A 22,028-nucleotide genomic window follows, 5' to 3' on the forward strand; every position below is an offset into this window, starting at 1 on the left:
TAACCGCTAGGCTTCTGGCAAGCATGTGCTACATGTAATCCGATGGCCTAGCACGCTCATCTGAAACAGTTTGGGGAAAGAGGAGGGGAAAAGGTTTAGAATAAGCTCACACAACACACTGCTTCCTGTGTTCCTGGTAGCAGTGTAGGGGAGTTGGTTGTCCCGCCTCCTGCTATGGCTGGCCTATGGGAGGACAGCTGACAGGCCGTGTGATTAATGATGACAGAGTGCGGAGCAGCTCCTTCATTACACAACAAGTCTCAACCTCTCCATCAACCGGAACTGGGAGGTGGAGAACTAGAAGAGGGAGGAAGTGAGGGAGGAGACAGGAAGAGAGACGGACAGGAAGGAGTAGGTATTGGAGTCTTTTCTTAGTTTCTTATTCTAATGACTTCTACTAGGAAGTACAACTACAACAAAGAAGCAGCCTTGGACCTTAACGTGTAGATTTTTGGATCTGAAAGTCTGTATTCGGAAAGTGCAGAATACGTTTTAAAACTTTCTAAATCCATTTGAGTGTTCTGAAACAAAGCGGGAATGTTTTGCCAGCTCAAAGGTTTCCAGATACAGCAGGATTATGAATTAATCCTGTTTGAGCCAAGAAACTGCAAAAAAAAACTAAGAGGCACAAAGAGGTCTAAGCGGCACAAATCTTAGACCATTTCTCTTCATGCCTCCTCTAAGGCCGATTTTTTCTTCTTCTTCCCTGTGAGTTCTAAAAGAGATCACAAACATCTTTCCTCAGACTAACTCCTCTGCGTACTCTCATTCTCTCTTCCGCTCTCCAACTCCATCACCTCATCACTCATTCTTCTTTTCAAGTGTTCCAAAAATAAAAGAGCACGCAGATGTGAGACACACTGGATTGATGTTTCTAAACCACTGTGCAGCCATTACTTACATTCACCCACAGACAGGGGGAACATTTTTTGAAAATACACTTTTCTCGCTCACCACACTCCCAACCCCTCCCTCTAAGTACACACCGACAAAGCTCTATAAAAAAAAACACGATACTCCAATCCATCATGGCATGCTGAGGTTAATTACCCACATCCAACCATAAATTAACCTGGCCTTGCACTTTTATGACCAAACGTGGCTCTTCATGGACCCGGTCTGACTCCCTCTCTCACTCTGGGTTTGTCTCCCTTCCCTCCGGCTTTCCAGGGCTTGCTTGTCAGGCGAAAACGCGGACAGAGCGAGTTCAGTAGTGCACGAGAGGGCATTGGGCAATTATGGTTACTCTGCTAATGCGCACGAGCCGCAGCTGGTTTTGATCCGCCTGCCCTGGGAGGGATCCCGGCCTGCTTGTCAGCTCCCATGCATCACGAGTGGGGGTCGCTCGCGGAAAAACCGTGCCTTGGCAGGGGCCGGCGTGGCCCCAGAGGCTGGAGGGGGCCGCCTGGTGGGTTGGTTGCACGTGGGGGCGACAACATCTCCTGCCTCCCTCTGCATCTCGAAAGCCTCCCCCCAGTCACGTTCTCTCATCCCCTTCGCCGTTTATTCGACCGCCGCATGAACGTAAGCTTTCTTAATGGGCTGCGATAAGGGCGGAGCAGGGCACCACATCGCAGCCTTGGAAGGTTCTAGACTCTCTCTCCCTCTCTGTTTTACGATCCATACTTAAATGACATGTTGCCGCTGATGTTTCAAACCTCATTCGAAGTTTATCGTGTCCAGCCTAAAGATGTTTCTTGCTCAAGATTCCAGGCCCACTAACTTAGAGAGAGTGGGAGGACCAGAGAGAGAGTGTGTTTGTGTGTGTGTGTGTGTGTGAGAGAGAGACAGAGAGAGAGAGAGAGAGAGAGAGAGAGAGAGAGAGAGAGAGAGAGAGAGAGAGGCACACAGAAAGTGGCAATGATTACCCAAATACAGTCATTAAAGGGGAAATGTGTTTTCACTCTGTCAGGATGATTAATGAGGGGGAGCAAATCCACTCAAACACTGTTGTTTAGTCTAACCAGTGGACCTGATCCCGTCCACTGATTTATGGCAGGCCCTGTGTGTGGCATAATGTGTGTGTGTGTGGCATAATGTGTGTGTGTGTGGCATAATGTGTGTGTGTGTGTGTGTCTTTTCTGAGAGGAAAAAGACAAGGTGTGGTATAGTTAGATCATTTTGATTCACTGGAATGAGAGACCGTGGGAGGAAATTGAACAACATTAGTCCAGGCTAAGTCAGAGTAATGTGTGTGTTTATGTGGTGTGAAATATAGAATGCTTTTGGTTGGTCTATACATTAAACAGATTGCAGTGAAACATTTCCTATAACTATAACATCATTTGTTATAAATACATCATATAAAATAAGTCTTTATAAGACCTGCATGAACGTTTTTGGGCAAGGCTCCTTGGAAATACCAGATGTTTCCCAAGCCATTTTACAAAGTTGATAAGGAGTCAGCTTTCAACACATTTTCCACGCCTGGACCCGATGATTTACTAGCTGTGAATGATGAAACAGCGTCTCAAACTGGTTTATTTCATTATGCAAGCAGCTGCATGTCTGGATGATGTCATGTCAGGGGAGGGGAACAGGAATGGGATGCCCCATTGCTCTTCATCTCTCATGTTTACAAATCGTGTGAAGTCTGGCTTTTTCAAAGTGGGATAAAGCACAATGGCAAGTATTGCCTGATAGCTCAAGAACGACAAAATGATCGACAAGGCGAGTACAACTGCAGTAATAAAGCAACAAATGCAAGGAGAGTACGCTGGGATTGTAATTTCCGTCTCATTTGATTGATTTTGTTCTATCAAGAAAAACAAAAACAAAAGATGCCAGAACACGATGAACTATGATGAAACGACCAGATCTGATCAAACCAATGATAGCTGATAGGAGGCTCAGTATAGCAGACGTGAATCCCAGAACACATTCATCCGAGGAGGACGATGAAGGGAGCCGGGGAGGGGCCCGCGGGGCGAAAGAGGAACAGGCCTGACAGACAGACTCGCCCGTGAGTGACTGGAGCAGTGAGGCGGTCCGATGGGTGAGGGCCACAGGCCTGGAGAGCGGGGCTTCGGGCGCACACATCTCCCTGTGCGGCGACTGTGTCACAGCAGCTGTGTGCACGGGGGGGGGGGGGGGGGGGCGGGGGGGGGCGGGACGGCCTCCTGCTCTGCATGTCAGGGGCCGTGATTAATGACCCGGGGGCCCCGCACCCTTCACCCCCGCCGCCCCGCACCAGTCATCCGCACAGCACCTCGTCAACCCGACAGACGCCCATGACACACACACGTAAACCCCCGCCCCCCCCCCCCCCCCCCCCCCCCCCCCCCCCCCCCCAAAAAAAAAATCTGGCCAATGGCAGTGCTTTGATGCCTTCCGTGTTTCGTGTCTAAAGGTGTGCCTGTGCAGTGTCAAGAAGGAGAGGGTGTTCTGGCTCGCCTCCGTGTGTCGGGGTTCCCAGCATGTCAGGCGGCTGTCAGGGAGTGATTTATGACCACGGGACTCCAACCTGTCTTCACTGCCAGTTCAGTATTGTTACAACTGACAGCTAATGAGGCCAGACATGCTTTCAAGCAGAGCACTTAACAGGGCTTCAATCTACCCCAGTCACTGGCTCCATTTGGCTCTTTTTTTCTCCTCTCTCTCTCTCTCTCTCTCTCTCTCTCTCTTTCTATCTACTCTTTCGCTTTTCTTTTTTTTCTAAGGTGGAAAGGCTGACAGCCGCTGAAGAGGCCTGCCTCGTCGAGATGGGGATGTTTCCCAGAAGCAGACGGTGCAGAGGAAGGGGTCCCTCTCTCAAAATGAGAGCAGAAAGGACAAGTCGAGCGATGCTGATTGATCAAATTAAACTCATTGTTTACCAGGCACTATTGTGTTGGGGGCTGTGTGTTATTCATGCCTAGTCCATTGAAAATACAGCGAATACAGCCAAAAGAGCTAGTATGCATGGTCAATTCTGTTTGCCTTTAGTTGTGCATGTGTTACAGTGGTTGGTCAGTAGCAAGCAGTCACATCAGTCAGAGATTTGAATTTATTGTAATGGACAACCATTATTAGAGATGTTCAAATGGTTGATATGTTCACTGGATGTGTAGCATGACCCTCTTTATTGGTGTGTCTTCTGTAAACTGAACAGTCTGTGTTGAACTTCTATCCTCCAAGCTCTCTTTGTGCTCCGCTGCTCAGTGAGAAAGGCACTATAATCACTTACAGAGTTGCTGGCAGCTCTCCCACCTTTAACCCTGGTTCCTTGTCAGCCATGATTAATGGCAGGCCAGCTAGCTGCAACCTGCATTGCCGGCTCTGCCATTGTTCCCTGGATACTTAATGAACTCTGACAAGCCATTTTTCCGTCTTTACTTTTTTTTTTCGTTCTTCTTTCTTTCAGGTTTACAACAGCGACTCCTAGACTAAGGACAGAGTATGGAGTCATGGGACTTAATGAGTACCCGAGTGTATTTATAACGGTATGTAGTCCAGATAAAACGAGTACCATGTTGTATAAATCCTGTTCCATTAACTTTTTTCTGTGTGAATGTTTTCTGGTAAGCAATGATATATTGTGTTTCTTTTTTTTAATTATGTTTGTTGAATTCGAAATATTATTTCCGTTTCAACTTTCAGAAATATTGCAAGACATCCAAGTCTAAAAGTCTTTTTGACTTTAAATCAAAGTAATTAGAGTTTGCCACAGAACAAAATGTATGTCTTCGTTTGGGTGTTTGAAATTGTATTTATTTAAATGCATCGTATTCAATTCAGATTTGGAAGTTTGTGTATGATTGTTGGACAGCTTTATTGGTAAAAACTCTTCTGAAAAGCAAAATGCACGTTCTAAATGCATGTAATGCATGCCGGCGATGTGGACAGATCCAAACATTCCCCTCCAGTAGGAGGCAATCTCGCTGCTAGATGTGCTGTGCACGCCCATAATAGACAAAGAAGAGGAGCACGTGGAATATATTTGTTTACAAACTTACACTGGCCCTGAGCTAAACATCACTACAGCTACAGCTAGTTCTTATGTCTCTTGGCTACTAGATATTAGTTGTAAATACGAAATATCTGGAATACGGATGCTAAAATTATGTAAACAAGTGACGATTTAATACCGGCTGACTGGTTTAGTTTAATGCCTTGTTATTTGCTGCCCTCTGCTGGTTATGAGATGATGTGATGTTCCGACAAAACAATTTTCTGAAGGTTACTAGAAAGGTTATTTTCAGAGCAAAACCTAAAAAATACAAATTATATGATGCCTTAGAGACACTATATGGATCGCATTCATGTGAAAGTGTTATAGTGATTACAACATGATCACAGAGAGAAACTTCCTACTCTTATCCACAGACGCTTGCGAGCATCAGCTTGCTTCCCCCTCCCTGCCTCCGACTCCACCTCTCCGAAGCTTCCTGGGTAGCGTCGAACGGTCTCCTCAAATTTAAAACCTAGCCCGTACAGTGTCGGTCGATGCCTAAACCCCGACCGACTTTTCTGGTTGTGGAGAGGGGTAATAGATGAGGGAGGCCAACCAAAGCAGTCCCTCGCGAAATGGTTCTGACGACCGAACAACCCGAAAGAACCCGTGCCCCGTTATCCACACCAGAACAATTTACAAAGTCGCTCAAACCCGTCGCCAGGAAAGATTCAAGCCGGGGAATTCTGTCCACGTAAGTTAGAATAACATACAAGGCCTCCTTTACCAACTTTGCTAGCTAGGTTTAGAAGTCACTATTGTGTTATTGAAATATAACGTTACCGTTTTATCTTATTTGTCAACGATTTTGCTCAAGATTGCGTTTGCTGAAACTACTTATCTAGCTTATTCCTATGTAGTTTTGTTCATGCAACTTATGGCCATGTAATACGTGTGACGAAGGAAGAGTACTGTTGCAAGCATTGTTCCAGTAGCAGCAGAGGCTACTAGCTCTTTGTGTTCGAGTCCCTGAAATTTTGGAAAACGTTAGACTTTGAAGTTAATGTTAAGTAAAAAATTGTGGCCCACTCATTTTCGTTTTCCTTTACTTTTCCAGTCCTGTAAAAAGACGCAAGTAAAACTAAAGCCACGATCATGTCAACAACTGAGATTATTGTAACAATCAGCCATGGTATCTTTATTTTATATTTGTTAGCTAGGCTACCATTGTTTACTGTAAACTGCTTCTTGCCGAGTGATTGTCTCCCATCTTAGGCTACAGTTGGTGGGGCCGGTCAGGGAACGTGAGAGGGTTGCTAGTGTAAATCAGAAAGTTTGTTCTGAGAACATTTAGCGATACTGTACTCATTCACACCGTGCTTGTGTATGCATCTGCAGGTCAGAGACGGAGAATGGAGGTGAGGACAGGCCGAGACGGAGCGGCAAGCTTGCAGGGGAACCCCAGCCGTCTCTGGACTTGGAGTGGGAGCTTGACGGCAGGAAGAAAACGCCGCTCATGAGGTAACGCAGAGGTCGTCATATCTGAAATGGAGACGTCTGTTTTGATCGAGAAGCGTCGCCGCTGTGAAGCAGATCTCGGATGTCATTGACCTATTAAAGCTCAATACCGATAGGCTGTAACAGTCATATATTTTAGTTCATTCGGACCAATCAAACCTGTAGTCTGTTTTGATATCTGTTAGTATGGTTTTCAATAATCTATTCCGTTTTTTTGCTATTAAAGTGACGCTGTTTAAACTGCAGACACAAAGCAAGCAGACGTAAGCTTGGCCAAACTGTGTGTTTAGCTTCAGACCTTAATGCTGCTGTGTCAATTATATTTACTTAAGGTAACCATACTGCTGGGAACCCAGGTCAAATAGTTCTGTATGCGTGGCTGGATTACCAGTCTTCAGTGTTTGTGTACTGGTGTTTATAATGGCATGGGCATACTGAAGTGCGTGTTTAAACATCATGCTTTTCAGATTGAAAGCTGCGGAACAGCCTTCTCCAATTCAAATTCCAAATGACAGTGAAACCAAGATTGCAAGGAAAAAATTCAGCCAGGTTTGAGCCATGATATACATGTTGAAGTTGTTAACAAATGGTTATAATGTCACCTCTTTAACGTATAGTAAGTTGGATATTTCAGGGCAGCAACTTTGGACTTTATTTTGATAGATTAAACACAAACAGATACCGTAGTTATTATACTGTCTCATCTCTTAAACCATAATAAGTGTATAACTATTTGATCTGAAATACAGTTTTTAGAATCAAAAATGAAAAATCCTTTCATGGTTTGCTCTATTGAAACATGTTTTGTCTGTTATAGATATCCAAGACCAATCTCCATTACCATAAAATATTCAAACATATCAGCAAAGATGACACACTAAAACAAAGTAAGTGCACCTGTTCAATATAACAATACATCTTTTGTGGAGAGTTAATTACATTGTCTTATATAGGCTAGAAGGTTCAGCGAGTAACAATAACCTCGACTCACAATGGAACTGTAACAATGGTGCTGTAGATCTTGTATTTCAATTTGAAAAACGTGAAAATATGCACCCTGTTTTTGCTCTGCTGAACTGCTTTTGCCCGATCTAAAAGAGCAACATTTTCCCACAGCTTACACTTGTGCCCTGCAGAAAGACATTTTGTATCAAGGAAAACTGTATGTCTCTGATAACTGGATCTGTTTCCATTCAAAAGTTTTTGGCAGAGACACAAAGGTAAGGCAAACACATTTACAGATATTATGATTATGCAAGTATTCCAGAAGGGTCTTTATTCAGGTGCAACTTTTCCCCATCTTGACAGATTACTATCCCAGTTGTCACTGTGACTTATATCAAAAAGACAAAAACAGCCATTCTGGTGCCAAATGCCCTTGTAATAACAACTACAAACGAGAGGGTAAGCCCATTGTATTTGCGATGTTCGTCACATTATCCTCGCCCCTGCACATTCACACGCTTACGTTTGTTCACTCCTCCTAATGCAAAATATGTTTTCCAGCATGTGTTCGTGTCTTTCCTCTCTCGAGATACCACCTTCAAACTCCTGACATCCCTCTGCATCCATTTAGACGTGAGTGCCTTTCTCCTTTTGTGATTGTAACTCACTAGAGATTTATTGTCTTATCACTTTGGCGTTGCGTAGGAATGATGCTGTTATAGAAATGGCGTGGTTGCAGAAAGTTTTCTATTAATGTCTGGACACAGGGTTATACTGACTGTTGTTGGAATGTGGTTTCAGGGAGACAATACTGGGAGTAGCCCTATCCCTTCCTCTGCTGAGAACAGCTTCAGATTGGACTGCCCCACTTCACTTCCTCTGGTCAGTACGCGGCTGATGTGAAGCTCAACTCACTGTGATTGTTTGCTGCTAAGGGAATTGATGACACATAAGATAAATGTTGCGAATAATAATAATAATAATGATAATATAATGCTTCGTCAGGATTCATGGCTGACTTGATGTTTGTTTAAGATTTCTCTTTTTGACTTCCGGAATGTATTCCTGTCAGTAGGAATGCCGTGGGCAAACAAGCCCCCCTCCCCTCCCAAACAGTAATGAAGTCGTTTTGAAAGTGTGCCGATACGTATACTGACGGTCGACATGCGAAACGTTTCTCCCTGCTAGGACTTCTCTGTGGACTTCCTGGATGGAGGCGTACGCCACAGGAGGCAGGACGTGCTGGAGAGCAGCAGCTCTGGATCCCAGACTCCCGATTATGACAAAATGGCCGGTGGGTATTACATTCCCTCCCCCCCCCCCCCCCCCCCCCCCCTTGTGGAGTACCACTGTGTAGTATAACGCTCCCAGAGCATCAAGGAGCAACTTTTGCCCTGGACAGAGTCTGTGGGTCCCATTGGGAAGCAACATAATGCATTTATGACGTTAAGCGAGACCGCGTTAGCTAACCAAAACCACCGTCATTCTGTTGGTCTCCATTACCAAACAGTCACACAGTTGAATTGAAAATGCACGGTTGTACATGGTAACTTCAATCCTCAACAGAAAGGAAAACAAAACTAAGTATCTTCACGTAGGACACACCTCAACAGACATGGCAAAGAAGTCGCGTTTCCTGAAGCTCATGTATCAGGAATAATACGTAAACGATCACCACATTCTCCGTTTCCCCAGTTGTTCCTGTACAGGTGAAACACGAGCCCAACCGCGCTTCCGTCAGCAGATGCATGTTGCCGATATTACACACATTTACACAGCGCCTGTGTTTGTTTAAGCAGAGTTCCCCAGCTTGCCAGACTCGTTCCTGAGCGGAGCGAAGAACGGAGAGGTGGCTGTTCATGCAGACGTTCATCTTCAGACTCCCAGCCAAAAGCACCCAGCAGCCCATCACAATGGTAGGAGAAACTCTGTTGCCTGGAAACTTTACATTTTAGTCATTTAGCAGACGCTCTTATCCAGAGCGACTTACAGTAAGTACAGGGACATTACCCCCGAGGCAAGTAGGGTGAAGTGCCTTGCCTAAGGACACAACGTCATTTGGCACGGCAGGGAATCGAACCAACAACCTTCTGACTAATAACCCGACTCCCTAACCGCTCAGCCATCTGACTTCCCTTGAACACAACTTGAACACAGACTTGTCTGGCTACACCCATTACAATCCCAGTCCACTGTATTTTACATCGGGATTTTCTAAGAGTAAAATAACAGAAGGTTGAAACACTGCAAAATGCTCATCTGGTATTTGTGTTTCTGAATGCCATGTGTACAGGGTACACAAAGGCAAAATCATTACCTTTGTGGCAATGTACTGTTGGTAACTAAAATGTTCCTTTCAATTTCAGTGCCAAGCAAGCTTCCCCTGGGCATAGTGCACAAAGAGATATCTCCCCAGTCCATGTCGTTGCACACCCTTCTTTTCATCTACTTGTTCCTGTGAGTAATATGTGTGTGTCCTTGCGTTAGTCTGATGGGATTTGTAATTAATAGGTTTGGGCTTTTATTTGTCACTGTTCAAAACAGGTCCGGGCATGTCAGAACAAGCACAGTGGATCATCCTTTTGATTTTGGTGTTCTGTTGTCTCTGAAATGCAATCTCTTTTGTTGTCTGTGCAGAGTAAGTGTCCTTGTGTTGACCTCGTGTTACATGGCCTTTAAGATTGTGGGCCTTGAACAGCGTCTCACATCCCTGGGTGATTACGGGCGTAATGGGTGAGTATTACCGCCTAGCTTCCTCATTGCAATAGGCACCATTTGATTATTAACTTTAACACACGTTTATTTATTGCATGTGAAAAAGGGTATATAAGCTATCTATTTTCTAGACGTTTCTTACCCAATACATACTTGTATTGGGTACATTAAATATGAATACTGATTGCATTAAAATGATAAAACACAGAAAAATCTGTGTTAATATATAGTGTGGATGCTGCGTCGTAGGCACCAGCATGGTTAAATCGCATGGTTTTTGGGCTTTGTGTTTCAGGTACATGGCGAATCCCAAATCCCAGGTTGACTTCAACGCTGCGATGTACGGGGAGTTGTCTACAAACCTGTTCAAGCTAGAGAAGGTTCGTCACTGAGCTGTTCAAACATGCCACGCTGGCACGGCTTTCACTCAGCTAACAACTGCTTATTAACTATGACACGAGATCTGTTTTATAAGTGACATATTTGAAGCAGCCATTCTACCATGTGTTTGCTTAATAGTCAGTTAACACAATAGCATTTGGTTTTACAAACGCATCAAAGTGGTGCGTTTTTTTCACGGGTCCAGTACCTTCAACCAGCGTGTTGTGTTCATTTGTTTATATGTTCTCCAGATTCAGAGAAACTTACAAAAGTTACTTGAAGAGACCTAACCAACAGACACTGCCGGATGGACGCTTCACCTTTGCTAAAAACGTTGGAATCTGCAGCTCAGCTTTCGGTTCCAAACCAGACACCCACTCCTCGACGACAACCTTCTTAATTGTGCAATAAGCAGTATCGCCTCTCTCAGGATTAAGATTGGTATATTTTGTAACAGATGAATGAGTTAGAGTAATGAATGCATATTAGTGGCTTTAGTAGGCAAGGAGAAGCCATCAGCTGTATCTGTAGTGCCTCATTTCAGAGTCTGTCTTTCAGGTATGACTTGGTCCAAAGGATCCACCTATTTCAATGTATTTTTAACATTTCAAAATTATCAACATGTTAGGCCCGCTATTAATGTGCCCTTATGTTACAGAAAGGATTTGCCATTAAAATATTTATAGATTTCGCTTAATTTGATTTCACAGGAAGTTTGTATACTCTACATTTTTTGTAATTTAATTGGATTCAACTTTGTCATTAGCAGTGACGCATGTGATTTTCAGTAATTGCAGGTTTTATTTGTGACTAGTTAGCAATTTGCTACAAGTAGGATGTGCATTATATAAAGCAAAGCAGGTGAATCTTCTGCTCAAGACTTGTTTGACTAGTTTAAAACACACATGGCTTAAATGGTGGATGTTTTAGCTGAATCGTGCGCAGAATGTGTTTTATAAGTGGTTTTTCTTTCTTTCTTAAACCATTACATTAGAGTAGACCGTTTCATAAAAACGGTCTACTCTACGGATTGGATATTAATCAGTCCCCAGATTACAAAGGGCTCGTTAATCTTTGTTCAAAATGTTACGTATTTGATGCTTTAATCTTTGTAATCTATATCATGTTTGATCCGTATTAGTATTTAGTAGGCTTATTACTGAATAGGACTTGGCAATATGCATTTATCGCCTACGTTGACGTATATTTGGCCTGCCTGTCAACTCATCTTCAGTCTGCAAATGACGTAACATGGTGAAAGTGCAATGGCGATATTGGACAAAAACAGCCACCGCTTTTCGGTACCATATTTATTATGTCGTTAACGGCACAAAAAACACATACATTCGGCATCAGAATTGCATGTCAAATCTGTAGATTTCACACGCGTGGGGCTACGACGAGAAGGAGTATTTTACTATCTCTGCAAGCGATGACAGTTTAACGCTGGTAAGTTTCATGCAATTGCAATAGCATTGCAACCATTTTCGATGGCAAACTGGTCTCGATTAGAGCACCTGCTTTCAAGGGGCGTGGCGGTATGCTGGGTACCACTTCCAACGAAGGATGCTGAAGGCTTAGTAACGACCACAGGCGAAAAGAGAAAGGGGAAATGGATGATGGTATACCGCGACAACAATGGATTTACGATTTGTTTTGATCATTCGTATTGTGTGACTGCTTGGCGATCAGGCCATATGTGCCTCTGGTTTAGCCTGCACGACAAGAAGCGTTGCTCCGAATGCAGACTTAAAATGTAAACAAAGGAATCGGCCTTTTACTAGGCCTGACACAAGCGTCAACAATGTGCTTTTGTATTGTAATTTTGTGTCAGTTGTGTGCTGCGAAATGCGTGCTATATCCACCATGTTTAAATGAGAAGAATTGTTTGGAAAAAGGGAAAGACGAGAACAATAGCCAGGCTACGTTCTCGTTACATGACAGTCGCCACAAATGGTACCTGCATGTTTTTGCACTAGCCACGGTGCTTAGTATGTTTCATTAATTTCACAAATAGAAAAAACGGTAACAAGCGAGTATAGGATACCACATGTATCCATTGTGTAGGTATCTTTTAGACACTACCATGCTTTCTTTTAGACCCTGTTGTGACTTGTGAAGAGGCACCATGGCAACACAGGAACCCTCCCCTCCCTCGTCGATGGAGAGCAACAAACCTGGATTCCCCAAGAAGATCCTTGCCAATAAGCTGGAGGACAAGCACCTGTGTAACTGCTGTCACAACTTACTGAGGAGACCGTTCCAGGCACAGTGTGGCCATCGCTTCTGTTCCTACTGTTTCAACAGGACAGTAAGGTGAGAGACAGCAGGTTATATGGCCCATTACAGGAGTGATGACAACACCATTCAGAACATCAACAACAATTAGACATTTGTATTCAAGCTAGCATTGCCTGCCATGTGTTTTCGACTCATTACTACACTGAATTGCAGTTGGTTACCATGTCAATACTGAGTTAGATGTCTGAGTTGGTATGAGCCGTTTTGTCTATTGTTATATTTTGCAGCAATGGACCTCAGAAATGTAACGCTTGCATCAAAGAGGAGATTTTCGAAGAGCCAACGTCGATTTTAAAGCAAGGCTGTGTAAGTTGCTTACTTATTTTCAAAATGGCGGCATTGTATATCTAGTAGACTTGCTTCAAAGGACTGTCGTTTAGTTGACTGTTGTATAATGCAACGGTGGAGCCAGTGAGTCCATGCTATGTAGAGCATGTGCAATGAAATGCACCTTTTAAACATAAATGATGCATCAGTTAACAGGATTCACTTCCTGCGACTCTGTGACTGACAGGAAGTGCATATATTTGACTTCTTCTAGGCTTTTCCTGATAATGCAGCTCGGAGAGAGGTTGAAAATCTTTCTGCCGTCTGTATTAATGAAGGCTGTACTTGGAAAGGCAATATTAAAGAGTATGAGGTAAGCAGTGTTTTTGTTTGAAATGAACATTTCTTAGATTCTGCTGTATGCCCTGGTAGACATTACCATAGTTACTAGTCTTCTCCAAGACCATGCTAACTGTCTCTAAATTCAGTTTGTTCCTTTTCTGAACATACTTGTATACCTTTTCTGAACATACTTGGTATACAACAATATGCGCAAACATCCTCGAGGAATCGTAACGTGCGGTGATGTTTTTCCAGCTGAGCCATGAAGGGAAGTGTGAGTTCATGATCATCCCCTGCCCTTCCTGTAAAGAACGGCTTCGCTTCAACGAGCAAGAACGGCACAATGAGCGCGAGTGCCCAGAGAGAACGCTCAACTGCAAGTACTGCAAGGAACCGTTCCACTTCAAAAACATCAAGGTGACAAATAACGTACCTCTTCTCGTTCCATTACGCAAAGCAATCGACACGGAACAATCGATCGATCTAGAATCAGGGCCAAACCCCAGATTTCTTATCTTCTAGGCCCACGATGAGATTTGTCCTAAGTACCCAATGATCTGCGAAGGCTGTGCCAAGAAAAAAATCCCCAGGGAAAAGGTATGAACTGACCAGTACGGCAACAAAACACAGGTTAGGTTTTTCATGTCGACCTCCATAATCCTGGTAAGGATAATGTGTTGTGTCTGCTTGAAAACTAAATTAGATGTGGTATTACTCGTTTACTAAATACTGATATTGCTTTTCTCTCCCTTAGTATGTAGACCACATCAAGTTCTGCAGCAAGTTTAGAACTCCGTGCCGGTTCCATGTTGTCGGGTGTGATATGTCAGTAAGTACAGATAATTATTATCACGTTTTACAACTAAATGACTGGATGTTAATAGTATCCACAAAGTTCTACAGACGTAATTATGACAGTCACCCACCCCACAGGCGTGTCAGAAGGTTGACATGTTGTCTCCGTACAGGTGGAGAAGGAAAAGATCCACGACCACGAACGAGCCTGTGCCTACGAGCACCTCAACCTGCTTCTGCACTACATCATGGGCATGAAGGTGAGCATGGAGGGCCTGCAGCCCCAGGGTCTGGAGCTGGCTGGACACAAGCTGCTGGAGCTTCACCAGTCCCTCAGGGAACTCGAGGCCCGAGTCTCCCATCTCAGCACCACCTCCTCTGGGCCTCCCGTGCAGGGGGCTGCCTCCTCCTCCGGTTCCTCCAGCTCCGGTCCTCCTGGTCCCTCTGCCCCAGCTCCCTTACCTCCCCTGCCCGCCCCGGCCCCCACCCTGTCGGTCTCCACCTCCTTCACACCCCTGCCCAGCTCTGTGGGAGCAGCCCTGGAGCTCCAGCTACACAGCGAGAAGACCAAGGTAGCCGAGCTGGGCCGCAGGTGTACAGACCTGGAGGTGAAATCAGGCACGTTTGAGAATGTAGTGTGCGTGCTGAACCGAGAGGTGGAGAGGTTCGCCACAACTATGGAGGCCAGTAATCGCCAGCACCGGTTGGACCAGGATAAGATCGAGGTTCTGAGTAACAAGGTGGGAAACAAGCCTGTCTGGACGCATTGCCTGCTGCGGTGTTGATGTGAGATGTCAGCTTGATACATATACGGTTCTGTGCTAACCGTACATCTAAAATTCCCGCAGGTCCGACAGTTGGAGAGGACAGTAGGGCTGAAAGACCTGACTGTAGCGGAGATGGAAGGCCGGTTGAGGGAGATGTCGGCCACCACCTTTGACGGAGTCTTTGTCTGGAGGATCTCTGACTTCACCAAGAAGAGGCAGGATGCCATAGCTGGCCGAGCCCCAGCCATGTTCTCTCCAGGTATGGTCATACAGATCAGATGGCTGAGCGATTAGGGAATCGGGCTAGTAATCAGAAGGTTGCCGGATCGATTCCCCGCCATGCCAAATGACATTGTGTCCTTGGCCAAGACACTTCACCCTACTTGCCTCGGGGGGAATGTCCCTGTACTTACTGTAAGTCGCTCTGGATAAGAGCGTCTGCTAAATGACTAAATGTAAATGTATTGATCAGAAGGTTGCCGGTTCGATTCCCGGCCATGCGTAATTACGTTGTGTCCTTGGGCAAGGCACTTCACCCTGAATGTCCCTGTACTTACGTCGGGAATGTCCCTGTACTTACTGTAAGTCGATCTGGATAAGAGCGTCTGCTAAATGACTACATGTAAATGTAAGGTAATACAAGCTCTCCTGGCAGCCGGAGACAAACTTATACATCAGAAACAAACAGCTCAAGGCTTCTACAGATGTCGTAAATGGACCGATGTCTCGATCACCATTGTCTACGGTCTCCTGTTGTTGGGTTATGGTAGAACGTGACCGCCTCATGTCTTGTCTGTTTTCTTGCAGCCTTCTATACCAGCAAGTACGGTTATAAGATGTGTCTTCGGATCTACCTGAATGGGGACGGGACTGGGCGTGGCAGCCACTTGTCCCTGTTCTTCGTGGTGATGAGGGGACTGAACGATGCCCTGCTGAAATGGCCCTTCAATCAGAAGGTCAGTCAAACGGCAGAAAAAACGGGGTTTTTAACTTTAATGTTGTTTATAGACTGAAATGAACAATCTCTCACTCTCCCTCTCTCTCTCTAGGTGACTCTCATGCTGCTGGACCAGAGTAACAGAGAGCACATCATCGATGCGTTCCGGCCCGACATCACTTCCTCTTCCTTCCAGAGGCCCGTGAGTGAGATGAACATCGCCAGCGGCTGCCCGCTCTTCTGCCCGCTCTCCAAACTCGACGCCAAGAACTCCTACATCCGCGACGACACCATTTTCATCAAGGCCATCGTTGACCTCACGGGCCTCTAGATTGCCCACAGTTAGCACTGCAACCATTCAGGCTCCATTTTGGCTCCCCTGCGAGCTCCATTAGGGCTCCATCTGGGCTTCTTTCAGTCCCCTGCAGGTGTGGGGAGACAGCCATGCTTGCTACTGTGTGCTGCATGCCTCTCCAGTGGGGTGTCCGTCCTGGAGGCCCCCGACAGGAGGCGTTGCCTGGCGGTCGCTGGCTGCAGAGAAGCTCTGGTGGCTGATATATCGTTTGGGTGCGATGGTTTCTTTGGTTTCTTGATGTCACAACACTGGTTTCTTCATGGTGCTTAAACTCCACTCTAACTCAGCATTTTTCGACCCCATGGAAAAAGGTTTAGAAACAGACACCTGAGTAGTGCATGTAGACTCAGTGTTTATTAGAGTGGAACGTAGCGTGCTGAGTCGACCAGTCATACGGGAGTGTTGCTGTTAGCAGAGATAGATTTGGTTGTGTGGTTTTCATGTCGGTGTAGTATACCGACTCGCTGCTTACGGTAGAGGTAGAAGCGTGGCTTGATGCAGGGTATTTACATTTCTTGCTCATTTTGATTGTGGATATTGTGAGCTTCTAAAAAACCCATTGTTGAGTAAATTTGCATAGACAAACGTGGAGTTATGTTACGAATAAGATTACGGGGGCATTTGTTTGCCTTTTTCGCGCCAAGTGCATGCGGCTATAGTTCATTGGCTTTATTTCCCCCATGTCAGGTGCTCTTTCTTTTCCTTGAGCCGAGCTTGTTGTTCAACTTGTTTGTGAAATGCCCATCTGTGATGGTGGACATTGCCTGCATGTCTTTAATCCAGGCATACGTAATAATAACGTTATTGTTGCATTCGTGTTTCCCCTCTAAAGGGGGTGCGGGATTGCGATTGGTGGTTCGGGACATCTGTGGAAGATACTGTGGAGTTATCAGGGTGTCATGGCAACGTGCCCATCAAGCCTTAGACATAGGTTGTGTGTTTGGGTCTCTTTGACAGATACACAATTGCTGTAGGTTTTGCTCTGCACATGCTCAGTAGCTCACATCTCACTACACATAGTACTGTGCCCCACCACAGATCGAAGTGATACAGGTTCTGTGAACTGAGGGAATGGGAATGATCTGTTCCTGGTTTCTTGTCCACATACAACACAGTTCATGCATAATATGTTTCTATGTGGCTTTCTGATATGATACCTATGTGAATTGAATACATGTTGATGTTGATGCAAAAATAGCTAAGGGTGTTTTTATATTCTTTTGTTCAAAGAAGCTGAAAGACAAAGTATTGAATATACCTAAACTATTGTGTTTGACCTTTCTTTAAATTGGCCACAGGTCATTGGTGATTTGCTTATTGCATATTTGTTGTATACCCAGATGCCCCACATTTACTAAAATCTCCATATTCTGGGGTTGGGTGAAGCGTCTGACACAAATTCGTTGTATTCTATGAAGCACCAATCATGCTGGTCAAAACGCTACGACTCTGCCAGTAATGACTTGGATTGTGTCTGTAGTTCCTGTCTATTTCCACTAGGGGACGCTGTTTAGCCTGCTGTGCTCATGCAGCCTTCTACCGGCCTGTTTTAGACCCTGTCTCGACCTGTATTGAAACCTCTCTGTGCATGGGAGGCTTCAATTCATATTCAGTATTGCGGTTCATGATTGGTTTACCTTGTAGACTAATGGTGAATGCATTTATTTGTATTTGTTTGGAAGAATGTAAATATGATAGTATATTTATTATTATGTTATATCTAGCATCACCGCTGTTCAACAGGGGCAGTTGCTTATATATTCCTTGCAGTTTATAAATATGTATATTTAATGTCATAATATTGGAATATTCAATATCTTGATGTTAATATACACTAATTGTTATTAATACAAATAGTATTGTTAAATATCATAGTAATTATATACCTATATATCTACTTTGTGTTTGTCAAGATGGTTTAAAACAGGTCAGGACAGTCACTTATAAAACAAAACAATTATTGCCAAGTGCAACAGACAGATGTTATCTTGAGATCAGACCTCTGCTCGACTTTTATATTATACCTCATTTTACAGAGTTAATTCCTATCAGCCCATGGGATTCATCGTAATTTTGTTTACATTACTCAAAATGACCAGCAAGGTTTCTGACAGAAGAACAGTGACCTACTAATACTGCCTAGCAAAACACTGGTACTGTGGTTATGGGTACTGTTAAGAATGGGTGTTAGCCTATTTCATTATTTGAGGATTGAAGATTAGTTTGGTCTTGTAAAGTTGATCGACATTTTCATATACTAAATTCATCTTGTACACATAGTTTGTTTGCTTCAAATGGAAAAATTATAATAAAGTAATGTATAGTTCACATACAATAGTAGGTTATGACACCATCTTTTCTTTACATATATATTCTTGTAATGTGCCAAAAGTAAATTTTACCTCTGTATACTGAAAAGGAGGTATTACAAGTTATGATTGCTTTCTATGCTGAAATATGGTGCCAAATATACTTACTCTTCTAATTTATGGTATACATATAGTAGTAGCTTGATCCCAATATGATGCATGTGTCACTTTTGTAAGCATCTATACTGGGAAATAAGAGACGCTCAACAAAGGTTCCTCTGATAATATACCTTTACTGTGGGGTTTTGAATGTAAGCTTTGATGCAGTTGTTTCTCTGAGAGAGCGTATAACAGTTCTTTATAAAAGTTGTGATGCAGTCAAGTTGAACAAACTTGGGCACTTTGTATAGTTTAAATGTCGAACAGGGTACTTTGTTTAGTCATTTGTATACAGTGAACTTAGAGCCATATACAGTTTTGATCATAATAAGTGTGTACTCTGTAACATGATATGCAGTATGTAATAAATGCATTGATGGATTTGTGATTTTATTTGTGGTTTCATAACTCATCTCATTCTTTATGTTAGGATATCATCCAGGCCTTTGACTGGCAGTTGCAGATGTCATACAGCAGGGGGCAATGTTCCTCAACTGGCACCTGACGGGTCAGCATCGCTGCCTGTGATCTCACACCAGGGATTGTGTTGCCGTGGTGATGCAATCTCAACTACACGTAGATAATTATTGTGGCCTTCGAGAATCTCGGAGTCTCCAAGGAATCCTTATTATTTCTTTTTAAATGTTTTGGCAACAGAACTAAGCTGGTTGGAAATTTACAACTTAGTGGGATAAAACACATAAAGGAATTGGTGGTAAATCACTAATGGATGTGACATGGTTTAATATAAAATGTATGATCCGGCTTTGACCATGTAGCTGTATTGTTTGAACAGATGCCCATGATGCCACAACAGTTGTGGAGCCAGATTGATGACCAAATCATTACAAGGAAGAACTCTGTAAAAAGGTTGGACAAGATTCTTGCTAAATGTACAATACACAGTCACACTTTAGTCTTTGGTAAAGACATTAACACACACAGTATATCTTTGTATGTGACTGCAGACACAAACCTGTTCATACAGCTGCCTGTACTGACAAAGTGTCAAAAATGTCAAAACGCACCCCGTAAACAGGAAATTAGTGGACAACTCCATGACTAAATGAATGGCTATATGAATATGACTGGAGGAATCATCACCTCAAGTGCCCTCATCATTGGCTCCGACAGGCCTGCTACCGCTGTGGTGAGTCACTCTTGAGTGGAAGTCTACTGGCAGGAGCCCAGGAGCCTCCCTGAGGGTAGGGGTTTAGGTTTGGGGGAGAGGGGACTGACCCGCACAGCTGTCTGGGCTCCACACTAACCTCCAGTAGCACACATCCCTCCTTCTTTTACATTTAGTCATTTAGCAGACACTCTTATCCAGAGCGACTTACAGTAAGTACAGGGACATTCCCCCCCGAGACAAGTAGGGTGAAGTGTCTTGCCCAAGGACACATGTCATTTGGCTCGGCGGGGAATCGATCCGGCAACCTTCTGATCACTAGCCCAACTCCCTCACCACTCAGCCATCTGACTCCATGTGTCGGACTGGACACTGACTCCTCCGACAGGGTGTTGAGAGGTAGGGCGACCCCCAATCTCACCTGGCAACAGCGTATACCTTTGTGGTGGTATCACACGTGGTTCTTGGTTGTGCCAGCCCCAATCCCTTTGCTTGGAAAGCGGGTAGATCTCGTTTCATCCGCCTCAGACAGAGGGGCATAGCAGCAGTGGCTTCTTATCCATCTTGGTCTCCTTTCACTAACCTCTGCCAGGCAGAGACAGATTGGTCACAAACAAAGCAAGTGGATTAAGTTCGCAGTAGTCAGAAGCCACATGTCCCGATGGCATGATGTCATTCAGGTCTCTGCCTCTGCTCATAGCTGGCGTCTTCGGTTACAGAACCGCTTCCTATTCAAAGACTATGATGTCATGAAGGAGGACTAGACAAAATACATGTTGAAAAGTAAACTAGGATGTTCACGTGAAAGCTAAACAGTCTGAAGCAGTGAGGGGGGGGGGATGTTTCATTAGAGAGTGTTTTTCTGTTTTTGCAGAGGAGAAAAACACTTTGTCCTGTTTATGTAGACTCTAAATCAAAGACTGAGCCTGTTTATCCACTGTATGGTACATTACCTTCATTTATTAATCATGTGCAAAACTTATGACTGACCAGGAGGAGGTGAGGCAAAATAACACTTGAACATTTTATTTCCTCGCCCAAACTAAATTTCTCTCAAGCATATCCTTATGTAAGCCAGTGGTCTTGCTGTCCCCTTCTTCCTGTATCAGAGTGACACACATCCCCAGGCGTAGCCAATAACAAGGGGTGGATCCCTCTTACGAGCTCTCTGATTGGCTCTCCAGGAGGTTACCGTGCCTGTATATTGGGGCCAGGTCAGAGTTCCCTAATGAATCTGGGCTCCTGCTGGTCTTAAAACGTTGGTAAAACAGCCCTGGGGGTAAGGGCTTCCTTTGGGAGTGGCCGTCTTGTTGGTGCTGAATCTTCTGTCTGTGTTGGAACTGTTGCAAAACCGTTAAACAGGCTGCTAACAATATTTACGGTACAAGCAGTTGGAGGGGTCTATTCTTGCATAAGTTCAGGAACACCACGCGTTTGATCCCCAAATAATCTATACGGAAACAGTTTACTGGCGGATAAAAGAAATAAGGTGTACTCCTGGGGGCAGAGGAATAAAAAAAGTGGAATGGGAAAAAATTATACGTTGAAGTTCCCCTTGGAATAATGATACCCAGTGTTGTAATGAATACTGATAGCAGCACACAGGGTCGCAAGGCACAGCTTCCTACACCCAACAGTTAGAGTGGACTCCCAGGCAGAGGAGCGCTGGGGCAACAGGACCAGGCAATTTCCCCACCTCTTCAAAAGAACCCACCGAAGACCCGTCTTAAACGTCCCAAATGGGAAACACATGGGTTGGGAGTTTTTCGGGCATGTTCTGCTGCTGGTGGATGTTTCAGGTCAAATTTTTAGGCCAGTCAGGCTCCATGGAGAGAGGAGGAAGGCTCCATGGAGACAGGAGGAGGAAGGCTCCATGGAGAGAGGAGGAGGAAGGGTCCATGGAGAGAGGAGGAGGAAGGGTCCATGGAGGGAGGAGGAGGAAGGCTCCATGGAGAGAGGAGGAGGAAGGCTCCATGGAGAGAGGAGGAGGAAGGCTCCATGGAGGGAGGAGGAGGAAGGGTCCATGGAGGGAGGAGGAGGAAGGCTCCATGGAGAGAGGAGGAGGAAGGGTCCATGAAGAGAGGAGGAGGAAGGCTCCATGGAGGGAGGAGGAGGAAGGCTCCATGGAGAGAGGAGGAGGAAGGGTCCATGGAGAGAGGAGGAGGAAGGCTCCATGGAGAGAGGAGGAGGAAGGCTCCATGGAGAGAGGAGGAGGAAGGGTCAATGGCTTCTCGTTGT

At 44.7% G+C, this 22,028-nt stretch overlaps 2 protein-coding genes across 3 annotated transcripts; both read left to right on the forward strand.

Moving 5' to 3' along the window:
- The first annotated feature begins 5,349 nt into the window (after nt 1-5,349).
- Nucleotides 5,350-11,295, forward strand: LOC124466213 (GRAM domain-containing protein 2B-like). The gene is made up of 14 exons (XM_047017961.1): nt 5,350-5,624; nt 6,269-6,391; nt 6,856-6,937; nt 7,206-7,275; nt 7,505-7,608; nt 7,697-7,792; nt 7,895-7,966; nt 8,135-8,215; nt 8,522-8,627; nt 9,133-9,249; nt 9,700-9,790; nt 9,971-10,066; nt 10,344-10,428; nt 10,681-11,295. The coding sequence occupies exons 1-14, from the start codon at nt 5,506-5,508 to the stop codon at nt 10,717-10,719; spliced, it is 1,281 nt and encodes a 426-aa protein (XP_046873917.1). The 5' UTR covers nt 5,350-5,505; the 3' UTR covers nt 10,720-11,295.
- Nucleotides 11,296-11,377: 82 nt separating this feature from the next.
- On the forward strand, nt 11,378-19,042 carry LOC124466212 (TNF receptor-associated factor 2-like). Of its 2 annotated transcripts, XM_047017959.1 has the most exons (11): nt 11,378-12,185; nt 12,530-12,745; nt 12,958-13,036; nt 13,272-13,370; nt 13,595-13,756; nt 13,862-13,936; nt 14,094-14,168; nt 14,308-14,874; nt 14,983-15,160; nt 15,709-15,857; nt 15,951-19,042. In XM_047017959.1, the coding sequence occupies exons 2-11, from the start codon at nt 12,558-12,560 to the stop codon at nt 16,167-16,169; spliced, it is 1,791 nt and encodes a 596-aa protein (XP_046873915.1). In that variant the 5' UTR covers nt 11,378-12,185; nt 12,530-12,557; the 3' UTR covers nt 16,170-19,042. The 2 variants fall into 2 exon arrangements, with proteins under 2 accessions (XP_046873915.1, XP_046873916.1); XM_047017960.1 differs by having other exon boundaries at nt 11,378-12,745.
- The last annotated feature ends 2,986 nt before the right edge of the window (nt 19,043-22,028 follow it).

This window comes from Hypomesus transpacificus, unplaced genomic scaffold, assembly GCF_021917145.1.
Source record: "Hypomesus transpacificus isolate Combined female unplaced genomic scaffold, fHypTra1 scaffold_84, whole genome shotgun sequence".
Classification (NCBI taxonomy): domain Eukaryota; kingdom Metazoa; phylum Chordata; class Actinopteri; order Osmeriformes; family Osmeridae; genus Hypomesus; species Hypomesus transpacificus.

Excerpts from the sequence above, each read along its gene's own strand:
- LOC124466213 (XM_047017961.1), top strand. The coding sequence starts at position 5,506 with ATGGTTCTGACGACCGAACAACCCGAAAGAACCCGTGCCCCGTTATCC. Across the intron at positions 7,609-7,696 it reads TTTTTGGCAGAGACACAAAG|ATTACTATCCCAGTTGTCAC; the intron begins GTAAGGCAAACA and ends CCATCTTGACAG. Across the intron at positions 7,967-8,134 it reads CCCTCTGCATCCATTTAGAC|GGAGACAATACTGGGAGTAG; the intron begins GTGAGTGCCTTT and ends ATGTGGTTTCAG.
- LOC124466212 (XM_047017960.1), top strand. The coding sequence starts at position 12,558 with ATGGCAACACAGGAACCCTCCCCTCCCTCGTCGATGGAGAGCAACAAA. Across the intron at positions 13,757-13,861 it reads TCCACTTCAAAAACATCAAG|GCCCACGATGAGATTTGTCC; the intron begins GTGACAAATAAC and ends CTTATCTTCTAG. Across the intron at positions 14,169-14,307 it reads TTGTCGGGTGTGATATGTCA|GTGGAGAAGGAAAAGATCCA; the intron begins GTAAGTACAGAT and ends GTCTCCGTACAG.